Source organism: Natator depressus, chromosome 11, assembly GCF_965152275.1.
Source record: "Natator depressus isolate rNatDep1 chromosome 11, rNatDep2.hap1, whole genome shotgun sequence".
In the NCBI taxonomy this organism is placed as follows: Eukaryota; Metazoa; Chordata; order Testudines; family Cheloniidae; genus Natator; species Natator depressus.
In genome coordinates, this window is record NC_134244.1 from 2,090,092 (window position 1) to 2,107,693 (window position 17,602).

At 57.0% G+C, this 17,602-nt stretch overlaps 1 protein-coding gene across 1 annotated transcript in view; it reads right to left on the reverse strand.

The window, feature by feature from the left end:
• WNT10A (Wnt family member 10A) overlaps window positions 1–17,602 on the reverse strand; it is a 48,253-nt gene that overhangs the window by 11,620 nt on the left and 19,031 nt on the right. The window contains exon 3 of the mRNA XM_074966757.1: window positions 10,129–10,505. Coding sequence (XP_074822858.1) covers window positions 10,129–10,505 — 377 coding nt within the window. The remainder of the gene's footprint in view (window positions 1–10,128; window positions 10,506–17,602) is intronic.

Sequence of the window (17,602 nt, forward strand, 5' to 3'; positions counted from 1 at the left end):
CCGGCGAGGCCCAAGGGCTGGATCACCCCCAAAGCCAGCATATCCCGGACCTCTCTTTCCAGGTCCTGAGCAGTTTTCCCTGTGACTCGGAAGGGGGAGCATCTTATCAGCAGGTGCGACCCTGTCTGCACCTGGGTGGACAGTCAGATTAGTGCGTCCAGGCTGGTTGGAAAACAGCTGTCGGTACGGATGCAGCACCCCTCTGATCTCAGCTTGCTGGGCAGGGGTTAGCTGATCCGAGAGGGGGATTGTTTCCAGGGGGGAACCAGCTCTGGTCCCAGGGAATAGATCTACTAAAGGGTCATCTCCCTGCTCCTCCCACTGACCACACACAGCTAACACCACATTCCCCCTGGCATAATATGGCTTCATCATATTCACATGGTACACCCGGCGGTGGTGGGCCCGGTTCGACAGCTCCACCACATAGTTTACCTCATTGAGCTGCTTGACGACCTTGAACGGGCCCTCCCAGGCGGCCTGTAGTTTGTTCTTTCTCACGGGGATGAGAACCATCACCGGATCCCCGGTGGCGTAGGCACGGGCCCACGCCGTGCGGTCATACCAGACCTTCTGCTTCCTCTGGGCTCTGGCCAGATTCTCCCTGGCCAGGCCCATGAGTTCAGCCAATCTCTCTTGGAAGATCAGGACATACTCCACCACTGACTCTCCATCGGGAGTGGCCTTCCCCTCCCACTCGTCTCTCATCAGGTCCAGGGGGCCCCTCACCCTCCTTCCATATAACAGTTCGAAAGGCGAAAATCCGGTAGACTCCTGGGGCACCTCCCTGTACGCGAACAGCAGGTGAGGTAAGTACTTGTCCCAATCCTGCGGGTGCTGGTTCATAAAGGTTTTCAGCATCATCTTTAGCGTCCCGTTAAACCTCTCCACCAGCCCATTGGACTGGGGGTGATACGCTGAGGCCCAGTCATGCCGGACCCCACATTTCTCCCACAAGCACCGGAGCAGGGCTGACGTGAAGTTGGACCCTTGGTCTGTCAAGACTTCCTTGGGGAACCCCACTCGGCTGAAAATGGTCAGGAGCGCATCTGCCACGGTGTCTGCTTCAATGGAAGCCAAGGGCACTGCCTCAGGGTAGCGGGTGGCAAAATCTACCACCACCAGAATGTATTTCTTCCCCGACCGGGTCGTCTTGCTGAGAGGTCCCACGATGTCCATGGCCACCTTCTGGAAAGGCTCCTCTATGATGGGCAAAGGTCTCAAAGCCGCTTTCCCCTTGTCCCGGGCCTTCCCCACCCTCTGACAGGGGTCACAGGATCGGCAATACTGCCGGACGGTGGTAAAGACCCCGGGCCAGTAAAAGTTCTGTAGCAACCTCTGCCGGGTGCGCCGGATTCCCTGGTGCCCTGCGAGGGGGATGTCATGGGCCAGGGACAGGAGCTTGCGGCGATACTTCTGGGGGATCCCCAGCTGCCTCCTGATCCCACAGGACTCCCCTTCCCCTGGGGGAGCCCATTCTCGGTACAGGAACCCCTTCTCCCACAGGAACCTCTCCTGGCAGCCTCTCCTCATGGTCCGTCCCACACTGAGGTTGGCCAGGTCCCTGAGCTTCCGCAAGGAGGGATCTTTCCTCAACTCGGCCTGGAACTCAGCGGCTGGGGAAGGGATGGGGCCCGGTTCCCCCTCAGTGGCCAGGTCTGAGGCCTCAGCCTTTCTGAGCCGTGCCCCTCGGCACTCCCTCTCAACCAGAGTAGGGTCCTGCGCCTCCAGTGAGGTACCCTCCCCAAGGTCAGGGTGCAGTGCCCCTCGCCGGCTCTGGCTACGGGTCACAACCAGGGCGGTCTGGGGCTTGCTTGGCCAGTCCTCTAGGTCTCCCCCCATCAAAACCTCAGTGGGCAAATGGTCGTGTACCCCCACATCCTTGGGGCCCTCCTTGGCCCCCCATTTCAGGTGTACCCTTGCCACGGGCACCTTGAATGGAATACCGCCCACCCCTGTCAGGGTCAGGTAGGTGTTGGGCACCACCCGATCTGGGGCCACCACCTCGGGCCGGGCCAGCGTCACCTCCACGCCCGTATCCCAGTATCCATTGACCTTCCTCCCATCCACCTCCAGGGGAACAAGGCACTCTCTCCAGAGGGACAACCCAGTGCCCACCCTGTAAACCGAGCACCCTGAGTCCAGAGCATCCAGCCCTCTGGCGGAGCTGGCCTGGGGTACTCTTCCCTCCTGAGCAGGTGGTAAACTGGTAGCCCCCCTTTCCTGGGTCATCTGCCCCTCGTCCAGTTGGGTCCCTACCCAGTTAACCCTGGGTAGGTTGGGTCTGTTCAGTTTGTCCCTGAGCCCGGGGCACTGGGTCTGTACATGGCCTCTCTGGCCACAGTGATAGCAGCTCAGGTCACGTTGGTCCCCTCGAGAGGGTCGGAGGGGCCCGACGCCAGGCGTTCCCCTTGGGAGGGGGTTCTCCCTATTTCCTCACTGGGAGGCCCCATGGTGACTCTCTCTCTGCATCGGGGGGGGCCTGTTCTTTCGGGACTCCTCCCTGCTATCCCGTGACCGACTGTTCACAAACTCGTCGGCCAGCTGCCCTGCGTGCTGGGTGTTCTCGAGCTTTTTGTCCACCAACCACAGCCTCAGGTCGGAAGGGCACCGTTCATACAGCTGCTCCAGTACGATTAGGTCAAGCAGGTCCTCTTTAGCTTGGGCCCCCGCTGTCCACCTGCGGGCATATCCCTGCATCCGGTTGGCCAGTTGTAGGTAGGTGACCTCAGGCGTTTTACGCTGACTCCAGAACCTTCTCCGGTACATCTCGGGGTTCAGCCCAAACTCACGGAGCAGGGCCTGTTTGAACAGTTCATAGTCCCCTGCCTGAGCCCCTGTCATTTGGCTGTACACCTCCACAGCTTTGGGGTCCAGTAAGGGGGTGAGAAACTGGAGCCTGTCTGCAGGGTCAACCCTGTGCATCTCGCAGGCATTCTCAAAGGCCGTCAGGAAGCTATCTGTGTCCTCCCCCTCCTTCCGCTGGGCCAGGAAGCACTTATCAAAGCTCCTTGCAGTCTTGGGTCCCCCCGCACTCACCGCACTCACCCACCCCACTGCTCCTCAGCCTGGCCAGCTCCAGTTCTTGCTGTCTTTGTTTCTCCTTCTCCTGACGTTCCCGCTCCTTCTCCTCCTGCTCATGTTGACGTTGTTTTTCATGATCCTCCAGCTCCCTCATTTTCCTCTCCCTCTCCCATTCCAGCTGCATCTGCTCCAGGGATGGGGAGCTCCGCCGGGAGGATCCCCTGCTGGCTGCCGGGGTCAGGGTGCCCTCGATATTTGCTGGGCTTCCCCCAACCCCTCCCCCAGGCATAGGTAGGAAGGGTCTCGGGATGTCCTTGGCAGCAGTCTGACCCATCCCATGACCCATGCTGCGTCTGCCGGGCGGCTTTCCTCAGGGACAGGGATCGGGTCATCCAAGCGATCCCTCTCCTCCAACTGGGCAATCAGCTGTTCCTTGGTGGACCTCCCAATGCGCAGCCCCCTCTGCCTGCACAGCTCCACCAGGTCACTCTTAAGGCGTTTAGCGTACATATCCCTGCTGGCCACTCGCAGGCCGGGCAGCTTTCCACGGTTTCCAGGAAAAACGCTTAGTGTGCCAGTCCTGCTTGAGGTCACCACCTCTTTGCCAGGGGCGAGCTGCAGATTCCTCCGCCCCTGGGACCGCTCGCTGCAATGCCCCGAGGGACCCTGTTACTGCAAAAGTCCTTCTCTCTGGTCACGCACTCCCAGGGGTTAACCGCCCCCTGAAACCGTCTCTCTCTGAATCTTCAGCACGCCTGGTCCCCGTCAATCCCCCTTCGTTTTACTGCTCCCCAGTCACTTACTGCAGGAAGTGCCGTTCACGGGGTGCAGTACATCCCACCACTGCCACCAGTTGTCACGGAGTGTGGGGGAGTCCAGGCCCTGCACCCCTCTTCCTGGGATTCACTGAGACTCTCAGCCAGCCAGTAAAACAGAAGGTTTATTGGACAACAGGAACACAGTCCAAAACAGAGCTTGTGGGTACACCCAGGACCCCTCAGTCAAGTCCTTCTGGGGGAGCAGGGAGCTTAGATCCCAGCCCTGGGGTTCCCTGCGTTCCCCCACCCAGCCCCAAACTGAAACTAAGCAGGTTCCCTGCTGCAGCCTCTGTTCACATTCCCGGGCAGAGGTGTTATCTCCCCGTCCCCCTCCTGGCTCAGGTTACCGGCTCTCAGGTCTCCCATTGAAACTCCCCTGCCACATTCCCAGGTCAACACTCCCCCCTCCCTGCTGCGTCAAATTGTCACACCAGCCCCAGGGCTGCACTGGGCTCGAATTAGATAAAATGGTTCCACGCCTGCTAACCACAGAGAAGCCACAAGCAGGGTCCATGTCTGGCTCAGAGGACTCTGCGTGCCATTCGCCCCTTGTTACTAGAGTAGCCTCATGGTGCAATGCCCCAGAACACCTGTGTTAGACAGGAGGCCACACTAGCTAACCAGAAGGAAGGGCGCCCACATAACCTTAATTCAGCACCCTTGTGTGTATGCATTATGGCTCTTTTGTCCCTTCGGTATTCAAATCAGGCGTTTTCCTCCTCCGCACTTCCTGGGTCCAGCAGGGGGGTAACTGAGGACCCAGGATACACACAGGCTCCCTGATGTCAGTACAGGGCCTGGCTGCCACTGCAACCTCTGGCAAGACTGGCAGCCAGGAGGAGCAAATGCAGGGAAAGTCTGGATCAGCCCCAGCATCCCGGGGCTGGAGCACACTCAGCCACTGTGTGGGGATGGCGCATGTGCTGTCCGGTCACATGTAGAAGCTGAAAGGGGACTGAGCATGCTCAGTGAGGTCGGAATCATTGGGAAATTTAGCTGCGGAACTCGAACAAGGTTCTACTGAGCACGTGTAAACTGAGATTTTTCAGAGGCCCTTAACTTGGCCAAATTTGGGCAGCTTTTCTTGGGAATAATAAAAGACTCATCCCAGTGACCAGCGTGATCTCCCCACCAAATTTTAAGCCCCTGCGCCAAAGCACGGACACACTAGAACTTCTCAACCAAAAGGCCCTATGAATTGTTTTAACAGGGACAGAACAATATATTGTCCCCTCCTCTTGTTCTCGGAAAGGGCTGCACCATTTCTGCTGAACCTGTCCAGGAAAATGCAGCCTGAGGCAGATGCCCAGCTTTGAAAATGTCAGCTTGGATGGCTGAAGTTTGGCAAAGTTATAAGCGACTGAAAATAGGGCCTTATAATGGGAAGTGTTAGAGAACCTGAACTGTGGGTAGGACTACCAGCAGACTAGGAAAGCCCATGTGAAGCAGCAAGCGAGGGACTGATTCTCCCATGGGCTTCATGATGAAAGGGCTCTGTGTGTGTGTGCGTGTGAGCGTGTGTTTTACACATATGCTGTCTGTTCAGAATGAAGCACATGAGAGAATCAAGCCCTTACTTGCTACTCTACACTGCCCTGTATTGGATGGAATCAGAACTCCTCAGCTGTGTGTCATAGGGTCTATACTGTTAAGAGTGAATTGGGATTCTCCTTTAGCTTAGGGGCTTGTGGACTTGAAGCAAAAGACTCTGAGGATATGTCTGCACAGCAGCTTGTGCCAGCTGACTTGAGCTCTCGGACCCTGCAGGGTGGGAGGGTCCCAGAGTTCGGGCTGCAGCCCAAGCCCGGGCGTCTACACAGCAAAGGAACAGCCCCACAGCCTGAGCCCCGTGAGCCCGCATGGGCTGGCACTGGCCAGCCAGAGGGTTTTCTTTGCTGTGTAGACACACCCTGAGTTTGATCCCGGCTGCCTCAGCAAAGTTCCTAGGTGGCTACTAATTTGTTACAGGGACAAAACAAACAAATACGTTTGGCAAAAGCACCAAAGTCTGAGCAATGCGAGAGCTGGCACCAGCGTGGCCTCAGATGGGAAATCCTTGAGGAGCAAGGGGGTCAACCCGCTGGTCTGTGTTTTGACTAGCTGAGGAGGAGACTGATGGAGCTCGCGGATCAGCAATGCAGCAATTGCACAAGAGCTTCCCAAAGACCACCTAGAGTCTGAGCGTATGGGGAAAGTTTTACTTGTCTGCACTGCCCAGTGACTAGCAGAATGGGGCCCTGCTCCGGGACTGGGGTTCCCAGATGCAACTGTAATAGAAAGAATAATAAAATAAAGAACACGCTTTTCTTTAAATCCTATTCAGCGAGTCCCTCCGCCGTGAGTCGCCTGCAGGGATACGGGTTGTATGGTTCCGCTCAAAGAAAAGAAACCCCCAGATTAGAGGTTTTGGGGGGATTTGCAGTCAGATCTGAACAGCTGAGAGCTGGAGGAGGGGCAGCTGTGACAGCACCAATAACTAAGCCAATCGTGTCACTAGAGGAGGGTTTGGAACAAACTGATAAACTAAACAGCAATAAGTCACCAGGACCAGATGGGATCCCCCAAGAGTTCTGAAGGAACTCAAATGTGAAAGTGCAGGACTACTAACTGTCGTCTGTAACCTATCATTTAAATCAGCTACCAGATGACTGGAGGGTAGCTAATGTGATGTCAATTTTTAAAAAAGGCTCCAGAGGCGATCCCGGCAATTACAGGCCGGTAAGCCTGACTTCAGTACCAGGCAAACTAGTTGAAACGATAGTAAAGACCAAAATTGTCAGACACAGAGATGAACATAATTTGTTGGGGAAGAGTCAACATGGTTTTTGTCAAGGGAAATCAGGCCTCAGCCTGATTCTTTGAAGGGATCAACAAGCATGTGGACAAGGAGGTTCCAGTGGATCTAGTGTATTTAGATTTTCAGAAAACCTTTGACAAGGTCCCTCACCAAAGTCTCTTAAGCAAAGTAAGCTGTCATGGGATAAGAGGGAAGGTCCTTTCATGGATCAGTAACTGGTTAAAAGATAGGAAACAAAGGGTAGGAATAAATGGTCAGTTTTCAGAATGGATGGTGGTAAATAGTGGTGTCTCCCAGGGGTCTGTACTGGGACCAGTCCTATTCAACATATTCATAAATGATCTGGAAAAAGGGGTAAACAGTGAGGTGGCAAAATCTGCAGATGATACAAAAGTACTCAAGATAGTTAAGTCCCAGGCAGACTGAGAAGAGCTACAAAGGGATCTCTCAGAACTGGGTGATTTGGCAACAAAATGGCAGATGAAATTCAATGTTGATAATTGCAAAGTAATGCACAATGGAAAACATAATCCCAACTCTACATATACAATGATGGGGTCTAAATTAGCTGTTACCAATCAAGACAGAGATCTTGGCGTCATGGTCGATAGTTCTCTGAAATCATCCACTTCATGCGCAGTGGCAGTCAAAAAAGCGAACAGAATGTTGAGAATCATTAAGAAAGGGACAGATAATAAAACAGAAAATATCCTATTGCCTCTATATAAATCCAAGGTACGCCCACATCTTGAATACTGCATGCAGATGTAGTTGCCCCATCTCAAAAAAGATATATTGGAATTGGAAAAGGTTCAGAAAAGGGCAACAAAAATGATTAGGGCTATGGAACAGCTGCCGTATGGGGAGAGATTAATAAGACTGAGACTTTTCAGCTTGGAAAAGAGATGACATGGAGGGGATACGATAGAGGTCTATAAAATCATGACTGGTGTGGAGAAAGTAAATAAGGAAATGTTATTTACTTCTTCTCATAACACAAGAACTAGGGGTCACCCAATGAAATTAATAGGCATCAGGTTTAAAACAAACAGAAGTATTTTTTCACACAACACACAGTCAACCTGTGGAACTCCTTGCCAGAGGATGTTGTGAAGGCCAAGACTATAACATGGTTAAAAAAAGAACTAGTTAAGTTCATGGAGGATAGGTCCATCAATGGCTATTAGCCAGGATGGGCAGGGATGGTGTCCCGAGCCTCTGTTTGCCAGAAGCTGGGAATGGGTGACAGGGGATGGATCACTGGATGATTCCCTGTTCGGTTCATTCCCTCTGGGGCACCTGGCCCTGGCCACTGTCAGCAGACAGGACACTGGGCTAGACGGACCTTTGGTCTGACCCAGTCTGGCCGTTCTTAGGTTCTTATGTTAATTGCCTGATGACATAATTTAGTTTATTTGCATATTACATTCCTATTGGTTAAAAGGCTTTAAAGGTCTGTGTGGGGTTTTGTCCCCTCTTCCCGCAGGCAGTTCGCCCAGGGTGCTATTTGCCCTCAGGCCGGCCCCACGGGAAGGAGTCCCTGCCTGCATGGTGGGGATCTCTGCTTCTCCAGCCTGCACAACCAAAACTGCTGGGAGGGAGTTTGGGTATAGGAGAGGCTGCAGGGGTGAGGGCTGTGGGGCTGAGGATGAGAGGTTTGGGGTGTGGGAGGGGGCTCAGGGCTGAGGCAGAGGATTAGGGTGCGGGGGGATGAGGGCTCTGGCTGGGGCTGGGGTTGAGGGGTTTGGGGTGTTGGAGAGGCTCAGGGCTAGGGCAGAAGGGCAGGGTAAGGGCAGCCTGCCCTGCCGTTAGTGAATAGGGGGCACTAGGACCCTGCAGCAGCAGTTGATGCGGGGAGCCTGCAGAGCAGAGTCAGCGAGAGCCGCAGGTTCTGGGGCCAGGGGAGGTGAGTGGGGGCAGCAAGTGGGGGCCGGGGGACACTTGGGGGAGGTGCAGGGGGGCGGCAGGCAGGGCCGAGGGAGAGACCTGGCCCCAAACATTGGTGGAGCCGGGCCCCCGGGCCCTGAATATTGGTGGAGCCCAGGTACCACGAGTGTATATAACTCGCCGCCCCTGCACCCTTGTGCACCAGGCCATCTTTGCTTTGCTGACCCCTCCGGTGTGCATGGACACACCCACACATGCCCACGTGCACACACAGCTCCCTGGCCCCCAAGGGCTGTGGCTCCCTTGAAGCCTTTCCAGCAAAGCCTGGCCAAATTCCAAGTGGGGCGATTCCATTCTGCCCCCGAAGTGCCCCCACAGCTCTTGTTCTCCACGTCCCGTCCTACCCTGCTGAGCACTGTGAACCAGCTGCCACGTCATACCCCGAGGGGGCTGCCGCTCAGTGGTGGGTGGTGGGACATCCCTTCCCCCCCCAACATCCATACACGGGACAAACGTCCCATCAGCATTAGTGCAACCGCCACCTCAGCTCCCTCCTGAAAACCCACCTCTATTGCGGCGCCAGCCAACCCCTCCCACCCAGCCTTGGCCCGGCAAGTGCTGAGCTGGGGCTGCTGCTTCTCTGCTGCTCTCGGCTTATTGTTCCCCCTCTCTGCCTGTTTCCTCTACCGATCCTGCCCTGTCCGACCTGTGGCCTGGCAGCTCTCTAGGGCAGGGGCCATCCTGATCCGTCTGCCCAACGCCCAGCGCCACGCGGCCCGGATGGGGGCTAATGGAGATGGAATGGAAGGCGCCCTGCAGAAGTGCAGAGAGCTTCTGATCGCGTGATGCCCTCCACGGGGCTGTACAGCAGTGTGACGGTGCGAGGAACAAGCCCCCCGGTGCAGAGCAGGTCTCTCTGGCAAAGATACCACGGCTCCGGCAAGAGGAAGATGTTTGCAAGGCGGGGGAGTCCCAGGCTTTCTTTTCCAGCCCGGTCTGGCTGAGGTGCCCCAAACCAAACCCCAATTCCTGTCTCTGTCAGACAACCCAGAACCCAACCAAAACAATCCCGACTCTGCTTCGCTTTTCAGATGATTTGCTTCCCTCGAGGTGGGAAAAGAGAGCGGGGGATTTAAACCCAAAGGGAGGGAGAAGGGGGGATTTTCCCCACCAAAACGAAATGCGGGGAAATGCTTCCAAAAGACGCAGAGGAAAGTGGGAGTTTTCTGGCAGAAACGCCAGCTTGGTGGAATAGGGCGACCAGACAGCAAGTGTGAAAAATCGGGATGGGGGTGGGGGGTAATAGGAGCCTCTATAAGAAAAAGACCCCAAAATCACGATGGTCCCTATAAAATTGGGACAACTGGTCACCCTAGTGGAAAGGCCGTTTCAAGTCAAAATTTTAATTCAACAACAACATTTCGAGCAGCTGTGGGCGTGAGCAGCTTCCCCCGCCCCCCACTCCTGGAACCTGCCCTGGCTGCCCCTTGCAGAGGAATCGAGCGGGGGGATGTCCCCCAGTGCTGCCGCGCCTGCCCCTGCTCCCCCTGTGCACCACGGCGCCCCCCAGGGGCGATCTGCCTGCAGCGCGCACGGACTCACCTGCCGGCCGACGCGGTTGTTGTGCAGCCTCATACGGGAGTGGATGTCCCTGTAGGTTTCCCGGGAGTCGAGGAAATCCTTGGAAAACTTCTCCCCATAGTCCACATCGGGGCTGCAGCCCCCCCACTCCCAGGAGTCCTGGAGCCCTGGGGCCTCGGCCGGCATGTGCTCCAGGCGGACCCCGTGCACCATCCCTTTGCCCCGGTTCATGGCCTCCAGCTGGAGCCGGTGCAGCTTCATGCGGAAGGCTTCCTCGTCCCCCCGGCGCTTCTGGTCGCAGCCGCAGGCCTGCAGCTTGCCGAGGGCGCAGGCGTTGGAGACGGCGTGCACCACCCCGGCGGCCGCAATGGCGTAGGCGAAGGCGCTCTCCCGGAAGCCTGCGAGGAAGCGAAGGGCAGGGAGTCAGTCAGAGGCTGGGAAAGCAGGGGGTCCGGCCGGGGGACAGGCAGGACGGGGCACCGGGGGGGGGGTCAGCCCAGCCCAGAGGAGTCAGGGTCTCCCAGCAGAGCGACGGGCCAGCCGGGGCGGCGACAAGGCCTGGTTCGGCCTCCAGAACACCCTGGGCTCTGCTGAGGTCTCCAGCACGGAGGCCGGTCGGCGCCAGTGGGAGCTGCTGGGATGTGGTGATGCCTGCCCTGAGGCCCCTCACCCTGGCCCCGGGGAAGTGCTGATGGGGGCGACCTTCCGAGAGCCTCCACCCCGGCCCCCGGGAGCCAGGCAGCCCTCCCACGAGGAGGCACGCCTGGCGCCCCACCGAGTGCCTGGCGCTACTTCTTCCCCTCTAAGCGCTGAGCAAGGTGCTCAGTGCTGCCCTGGGGGAGGGGACGACGGGGGTTCACCCATGGGGGGGGGGGATGCCAAGGACAGCACAGGCCCACAGGCACCCACGGAGGGTCCAATCCACAGGGGTTGAAGATGTCTCTGCTTCTTTCTATGCTGTGCCTCCCACCATCCGCCTCCCCGGCCCCTTCTCCGGGGACCCCTCCAGCCCCCTGCCCTGCACCCACGCAGCCCAGAGCGCCTCTCTCACTCCCTCCCTTCCTGCCCCTCCCACCTCAGCTCCCAACGTCTCACCCCTTTCACCCCACCCCGATCGCCAAGCCTAGGCTGGGCTCTCTCCTGCTGCAACCTTCCGCTGTCTGGCCTGCCCAGCCCATGGTCCGTCTACCGCCCTCCCCCACCCCCCCACAGCAGACATAGCCCTGCCACAGCCCTTCCCTCCACAGAGTGCAAAGCTTGTTGCAAAGCTGGGTCGGTATCATCACTGCCACTTTGCAGTGAGGGGGAACTGAGGCAGGGCCAGGGCAGGGGACCCCCCCAGCTCTCACAGTGAGGCAGTGACAGATAAAGGAGCGAAACTGAGACCTCCTGATTCCTGGTCGGGTGCCCCTTCCGCAGGCCCCCCCACCCCCCTGCAGCCCCTCGCCTGCTGCCCTAGGTCCCACGCTGCTTCTGCATCACAGCTCAAGCCAGATCTCCTGCCCGTCCAAGCTCTCCATACCTCCAGCCCTGCCTCCGTCCATCCCTCCCCTCCCCCCTGCTTCCTGCCCCCTGCTCTCCCCACGCGGCTGGAACGTGCCCAGTGCTGCGAGAATCCCGCCTTGCTGGGACTCCTCCATGCTCCGGGAGTCACTCCCTGCTCTGTGTTCCCTCTTGTCTTGTCTGCTTCTGTTGCCCTTTCACTGTAAGCCCTTGGGGGCAGAGATCTGGTAGCGCCTTGGCAGCGCCCTCCCACCACGCCGCAGGCATGATTCAGGGACCCCTTCCTCCACTGGGTCGGGGGGCTGCATTTCAGGGGGGCAGGGAGGGCAGGCTCCAACAGTAAGAATGAGCTGCTCCGGAAGGGACCCCCTTTGCAGGCTGTGACCCCTTCTGGAGTAGCTCCTGGTAGGAGCCAGTATGTCTGCCAAGGTGGCGCTCCCATTCCACGGAGGGCATTTCATGCTGCCCCCGACTGGCTTGCCGGCAGCAGGGGAGACGGCCCGGGGCAGCTGGCATGTTCGAGAGGCGAGAGAAAAGTCCTGGATTCACACATATCAGGTGGAGACTGACAGGAGTACAAGGAAAGCGCACAGCAGGCATTGTCTCAGCATAGCAGTGCCCGGTGGCAAAGGAGGGGGGTAAGGAGGATGCAGCTTTGCAGATGTTTGCTTTCTGCATCACAATCCCCCATGGTGCAGACGGTAAACTGAGGCCAGATTATGTGACTTGCCCAAGAGGTCACATGAGAAATCTGTGGCAGAATGGGGACCTGACCCAGAGTCTCCCAAGTCCCAGGATACAGCTCTAACCACTGGGTTACCCTTCCCCTCCCTCTCTCTGCTTTGTGCATCGCCCTGCCTGGGAGCAGAGTGATTGGTTTGATCTGACCTAGGGCTGGAGTCTCTGCTCCATGGGGTGCAGGGGGTGTCAAGCTGCTGGAGACACTGTCGGGGAACTCCCTGCGCAGGGGACTCGCCTGCAGAGCTGGCAGGGGAGGCTCTGCCGTCCTCCACACCGGGCTGCTCAGAAAATGCCAATTATTTTGTGTGGGAAATTTGGAGGGGGAAAATCGGGGGGGAGGGGGTTTCCTTCCAAATTCGCCATTCAGATTTTTTGGTGATTTCCAACAAAAAGCCGAAAATCTGTCGGCTTTGGAGAGCTGAAGATTTTCCAACAGGCCGAAAGCTTCCTGCGGAAACGATGGTGCGGGTCGAAAGGTTGTGGGCGGCCCGGAAAACGTTTAGATTGTTAAGTATTCATTCCAATTAAATTAAACTAATTAAAATGTGTAAACGCCAGCTGAAGGCGAGGGAGGGGCTGGGGCCGAGCAGAGCTCCCTGTGATCCTCATGGCTCTAATTCACACCAGGTCGGGCCGCCCAGGGTTCCAGGAGCTGCAACTCCTGAGTCGCACCCACTGCACCCACCAGGGCTAAGGTGGGGCGAGGAATCCGGCTTATCCACTGGTGTTTCTCTCCAGGGCTGGTGCTCTAGCCCCTTCCTTTGGAAAGCTGGTTCCTGGGGGCATGGATCAGTGTTCACGTCACGCTCCCCATCAGTGCCCGGCCCGAGCCGGGGAAGCTAACGATCCAACCAGCGGACCACGTTCGGTGATGAATCCTGCGGTACCACCTGCACTAAGAAGAAGCCTGCAGCGCCCTGTGAAGACGGGTCAGGATCGCGAGTCTCCTTGGACAGACAGGAAAACTGGAGCCTGGAGCCGGGATGTGCCTTCCCCAAGGTCACGCAAGGTCAGTGAGCAGAAGAGTAGGCCACAGAACCCAGGAGTCCTGCCCAAGCCCTTGTCCCCCGGCCCCCACTGCTCAGATGCCTCGAGGGGAAGCGAGAGCTGCAAGGGGTCAAAGAGCCCCTCCCAGGCTGATGTCCGGGTGAGGAAGGGAGCTCGGCTTTCACAGGGCGAGGCCGGCAGGGCAGCCCGGAAACGGACAACTGCTCTGCTGGGCAGGCTCCCGCTTGGAGCGCACAGGACAGTATGCGATCGGGGTCCCCAGGACAGCTGCCTGGTGTGAATCCTGTGTTCCCTACCCCTCAGACTGGGCCTCCTGGCTCAATCCCCACGCCAGCCTTCTGCCCACCACAGCTCACCCGGGGTGGGGATGGGGGGATGTCCAAGGCAGCCTTGGTCTTAACCAGCAACCCCCAACTCACTGCCTTGCTCCATGCCCCCCAGGGTGTCATAGAATCATAGAATATCAGGGTTGGAAGAGACCTCAGGAGATCATCTAGTCCAATCCCCTGCTCAAAGCAGGACCAACCCCAACTAAATCACCCCAGCCAGGGCTTTGTCAAGCCGGGCCTTAAAAACCTCTAAGGATGGAGATTCCACCACCTCCCTAGGGAACCCATTCCAGTGCGTCACCACCCTCCTGGTGAAAAAGTTTTTCCTAACATCCAACCTAGACCTCCCCCATTGCAACTTGAGACCATTACTCCTCGTTCTGTCATCTACCACCACTGAGAACAGCCGAGCTCCATCCTCTTTGGAACCCCCCTTCAGGTAGTTGAAAGCAGCTATCAAATCCCCCCTCGTTCTTCTCTTCTGCAGACTAAACAATCCCAGTTCCCTCAGCCTCTCCTTGTAAGTCATGTGTTCCAGCCCCCTGATCATTTTCATTGCCCTCCACTGGACTCTCTCCAGTTTGTCACACCCCTTCTGTAGTGTGGGGCCCAAAACTGGACACAGTACTCCAGATATGGCCTCATCAATGCCGAATAGAGGGGTATAATCACTTCCCTCGATCTGCTGGCAATGCTCCTACTAATGCAACTCAATTTGCCGTTAGCCTTCTTGGCAACAAGGGCACACTGTTGACTCATATCCAGCTTCTCATCCACTGTAACCCCTAGGTCCTTTTCTGCAGAACTGCTGCCGAGCCATTCGGCCCCTAGTCTGTAGCAGCCCATAGGATTCTTCCGTACTAAGTGCAGGACTCTGCACTTGTCCTTGTTGAACCTCATCAGATTTCTTTTGGCCCAATCCTCTAATTTGTCTAGGTCACTCTGGACCCTATCCCTACCCTTCAGTGTATCTACCTCTCCTCCCAGTTTAGTGTCATCTGCAAACTTGCTGAGGGTGCAATCCACACGATCATCCAGATCACTTATGAAGATATTGAACAGAACCGGCCCCAGGACCGACCCTTGGGGCACTCCACTTGATACCGGCTGCCAACTAGACATGGAGCCATTGATCACTACCCGTTGAGCTTGACGATCTAGCCAGCTTTCTATCCACCTCATAGTCCATTCATCCAGCCCATACTTCTTTAACTTGCTGGCAAGAATACTGTGGGAGACCATATCAAAAGCTTTTCTAAAGTCAAGGTATCTCATGTCCACTGCTTTCCCCATATTCACAGAGCTAGTTATCTCATCACAGAAGGCAATCAGGTTTATCAGGCATGACTTGCCCTTGGTGGATCCATGTTGACTGTTCCTGATCACCTTCCTCTCCTCCAAGTGTTTCAAAATGGATACCTTGAGGACCTGCTCCATGATTTTTCCGGGGACTGAGGTGAGGCTGACCGGTTTGTAGTTCCCCGGATTCTCCTTCTTCCCTTTTTTAAAGATGGGCACTACATTAGCCTTTTTCCAGTCGTCCAGGACTTCCCCCGATTGCCGCGAGTTTTCAAAGATAATGGCCAATGGCTCTGCAATCACATCCGCCAATTCCTTCAGCACCCTCGGATGCAGCGCATCTGGCCCCATGGACTTGTGCACGTCCAGCTTTTCTAAATAGTCCTAGACCTGTTCTTTCACTGCCGAGGGCTGCTCACCTCCTCCCCATGCTGTGCTGCCCAGTGCAGTAGTCTGGGAGCTGACCTTGTCTGTGAAGACCAAGGCAAACAAAGCATTGAGTATTTCAGCTTTTTCCACATCCTCTGTCACTAGGTTGCCTCCCCCATCCAGTAAGGGGCCCACACTTTCCCTGACCTTCTTCTTGTTGCTAACATACCTGTAGAAACCCTTCTTGTTCCCCTTCACATCCCTCGCTAGCTGCAACTCCAGTTGTGCTTTGGCCTTCCTGATTACACCCCTGCATGCTCCTCCCTAGTCATCTGTCCAAGTCTCCACTTCTTGTAAGTTTCCTTTTTGTGTTTAAGCTCACTGAAGATTTTACTGTTAAGCCAAGCTGGTCGCCTGCCATATTTGCTATTCTTTCTGTGCATCAGGATGGTTTGTTCCTGGGCCTTCAATAAGGATTCTTTAAAATACAGCCAGCTCTCCTGGGCTCCTTTCCCCCTCACATTAGCCTCCCAGGGGATCCTGCCCATCAGTTCCCTGCGGGAGTCACAGTCTGCTTTTCTGAAGTCCAGGGTCTGTGTCCTGCTGCTCTCCTTTCCGCCTTTTGTCAGGATCCTGAACTCGACCATCTCATGGTCACCACTGCCCAGGTTGCCACCCACTTCTACGTCCCCAACAATTCTTCCCTGTCTGCCCGGGGCAGCCGCAGAGCCCCACTGACCACAGCCACCCTGCTCTGCCTGAGAGCTGGGGCAAGAGCTCCCAGTGAGTGTGCGAACCCAGCGGTGCCCCTGGGCTGCTTCCACCAGCTGGGAAAGAGCTGCGGCGTGGGCGTGCCGTACACCGTGGGCGCATGGCGAGAGCTGGGGCAGGAGGGGCCAGTGTGTGACCTGTCTTCCGTCCTTTGGCCTCCAGCAGCATCTTTTCCATTGGCATGGGGGCTGTACGGTGCCTGAGGGCTGTATGGGGTTTGAGGACTGAACGGGGTTTGAGGGCTGTGTGGGGTTGGGGGCTGTACGGGGGCTGGGGGATGAACAGGGCCTGGGGCTGGGGGCTGTAGGCGGACTGGGGTCTGTACAGTGGTTGGGGGCTGTACAGGGCTGGGGGCTGAACAGGGATTGGGGGCTGAACAGGGATTGGGGGCTTTGCTGGGGATTCCGATGGGGCAGGCGTAATCCAGCCAAAGCCAGAGTCAAAGCAGAGCGTAGAGCCCAGGATCAGGCCCCTTCACACTCAATGCCAGGAGAATGTCGACCAAGTGAAGGGCGCTCTGGGGAGAGCAGTGGGGGGGGGCTGGTATCAGAGCAGCGGGCAGGGTGGGGCGCTAGCTTCTGAACAGAGGCTAAAAGAGAAACAGGGGCAAGACCATCTAAGGGCTCCGTCCTGCAGCCTCGGGAATCCCACTGAAGGCAGAGGGATGCTGTGCGTGGACAAGGGTCCGGGATCAGCCCCCTGCGCTCCCATGCTAATCCCCCCATCTTCTCCCCTTCCGAGGTGGCTGGTGAGGGCCAAGCCATGGGGAGAACATGAAAGCAAACAGCATGTTCCTGCAGGCCCCCCAGCTGAGCCAGCTCCCGCAAGGCCCCGAAATGGCCTGTGAAAGTGATGCCCAGCTGGGAAGCTCGCCTCGTGCCAGCCACAGCCTGCAGGGAGCACGCGGCGTGCCGGGGGAGACGCTCCAGCTGGATGTCATTAGAGCTCCGCGGACGGAGAACTCCAGCAACGGCAGCTTCAGACTGCGCCCCCCTCCCCGCCCCCCCCACCAGCAGCACGGGCTGGGGATCTCTGCAGGCGGCAGATCTGGGGTGCAGCTGGTAGGGGTGCCGAGCAGGGACCGTTAATCAAAGCTGCTTCAGATCGGGGGGCTGGAACAATGTGTATAGTGGGGGTGCTGTGAGCCATTGAACCCAAGGGTGAACCCTGTGCATGATGGAAACCACTGCAAGGTAGGGGGCGCGGTGGCCCCCCCAGCCCCTCCGCGCCAGACCTGCTGACTTTCCTCACTGAGGCTCTGAGACGGGCCGGCTGGGAACTCAGGGTTCCTTCCCCACGAGAGACGCGGCACCAGTGGGTATTTCCCGTTGTTGCTGCAACACTTCGGGTTCTTGTTGAAAGCCCTGAAATTTTTTGTTGTTTTTGCTTTTTTCGCTTTGGGGGCCTTCGGGTTTTTCCACAACTATGCGGAACATTTTTGATCCAAACAGAGGGTTGGGAGGGGGGTGTCCAAA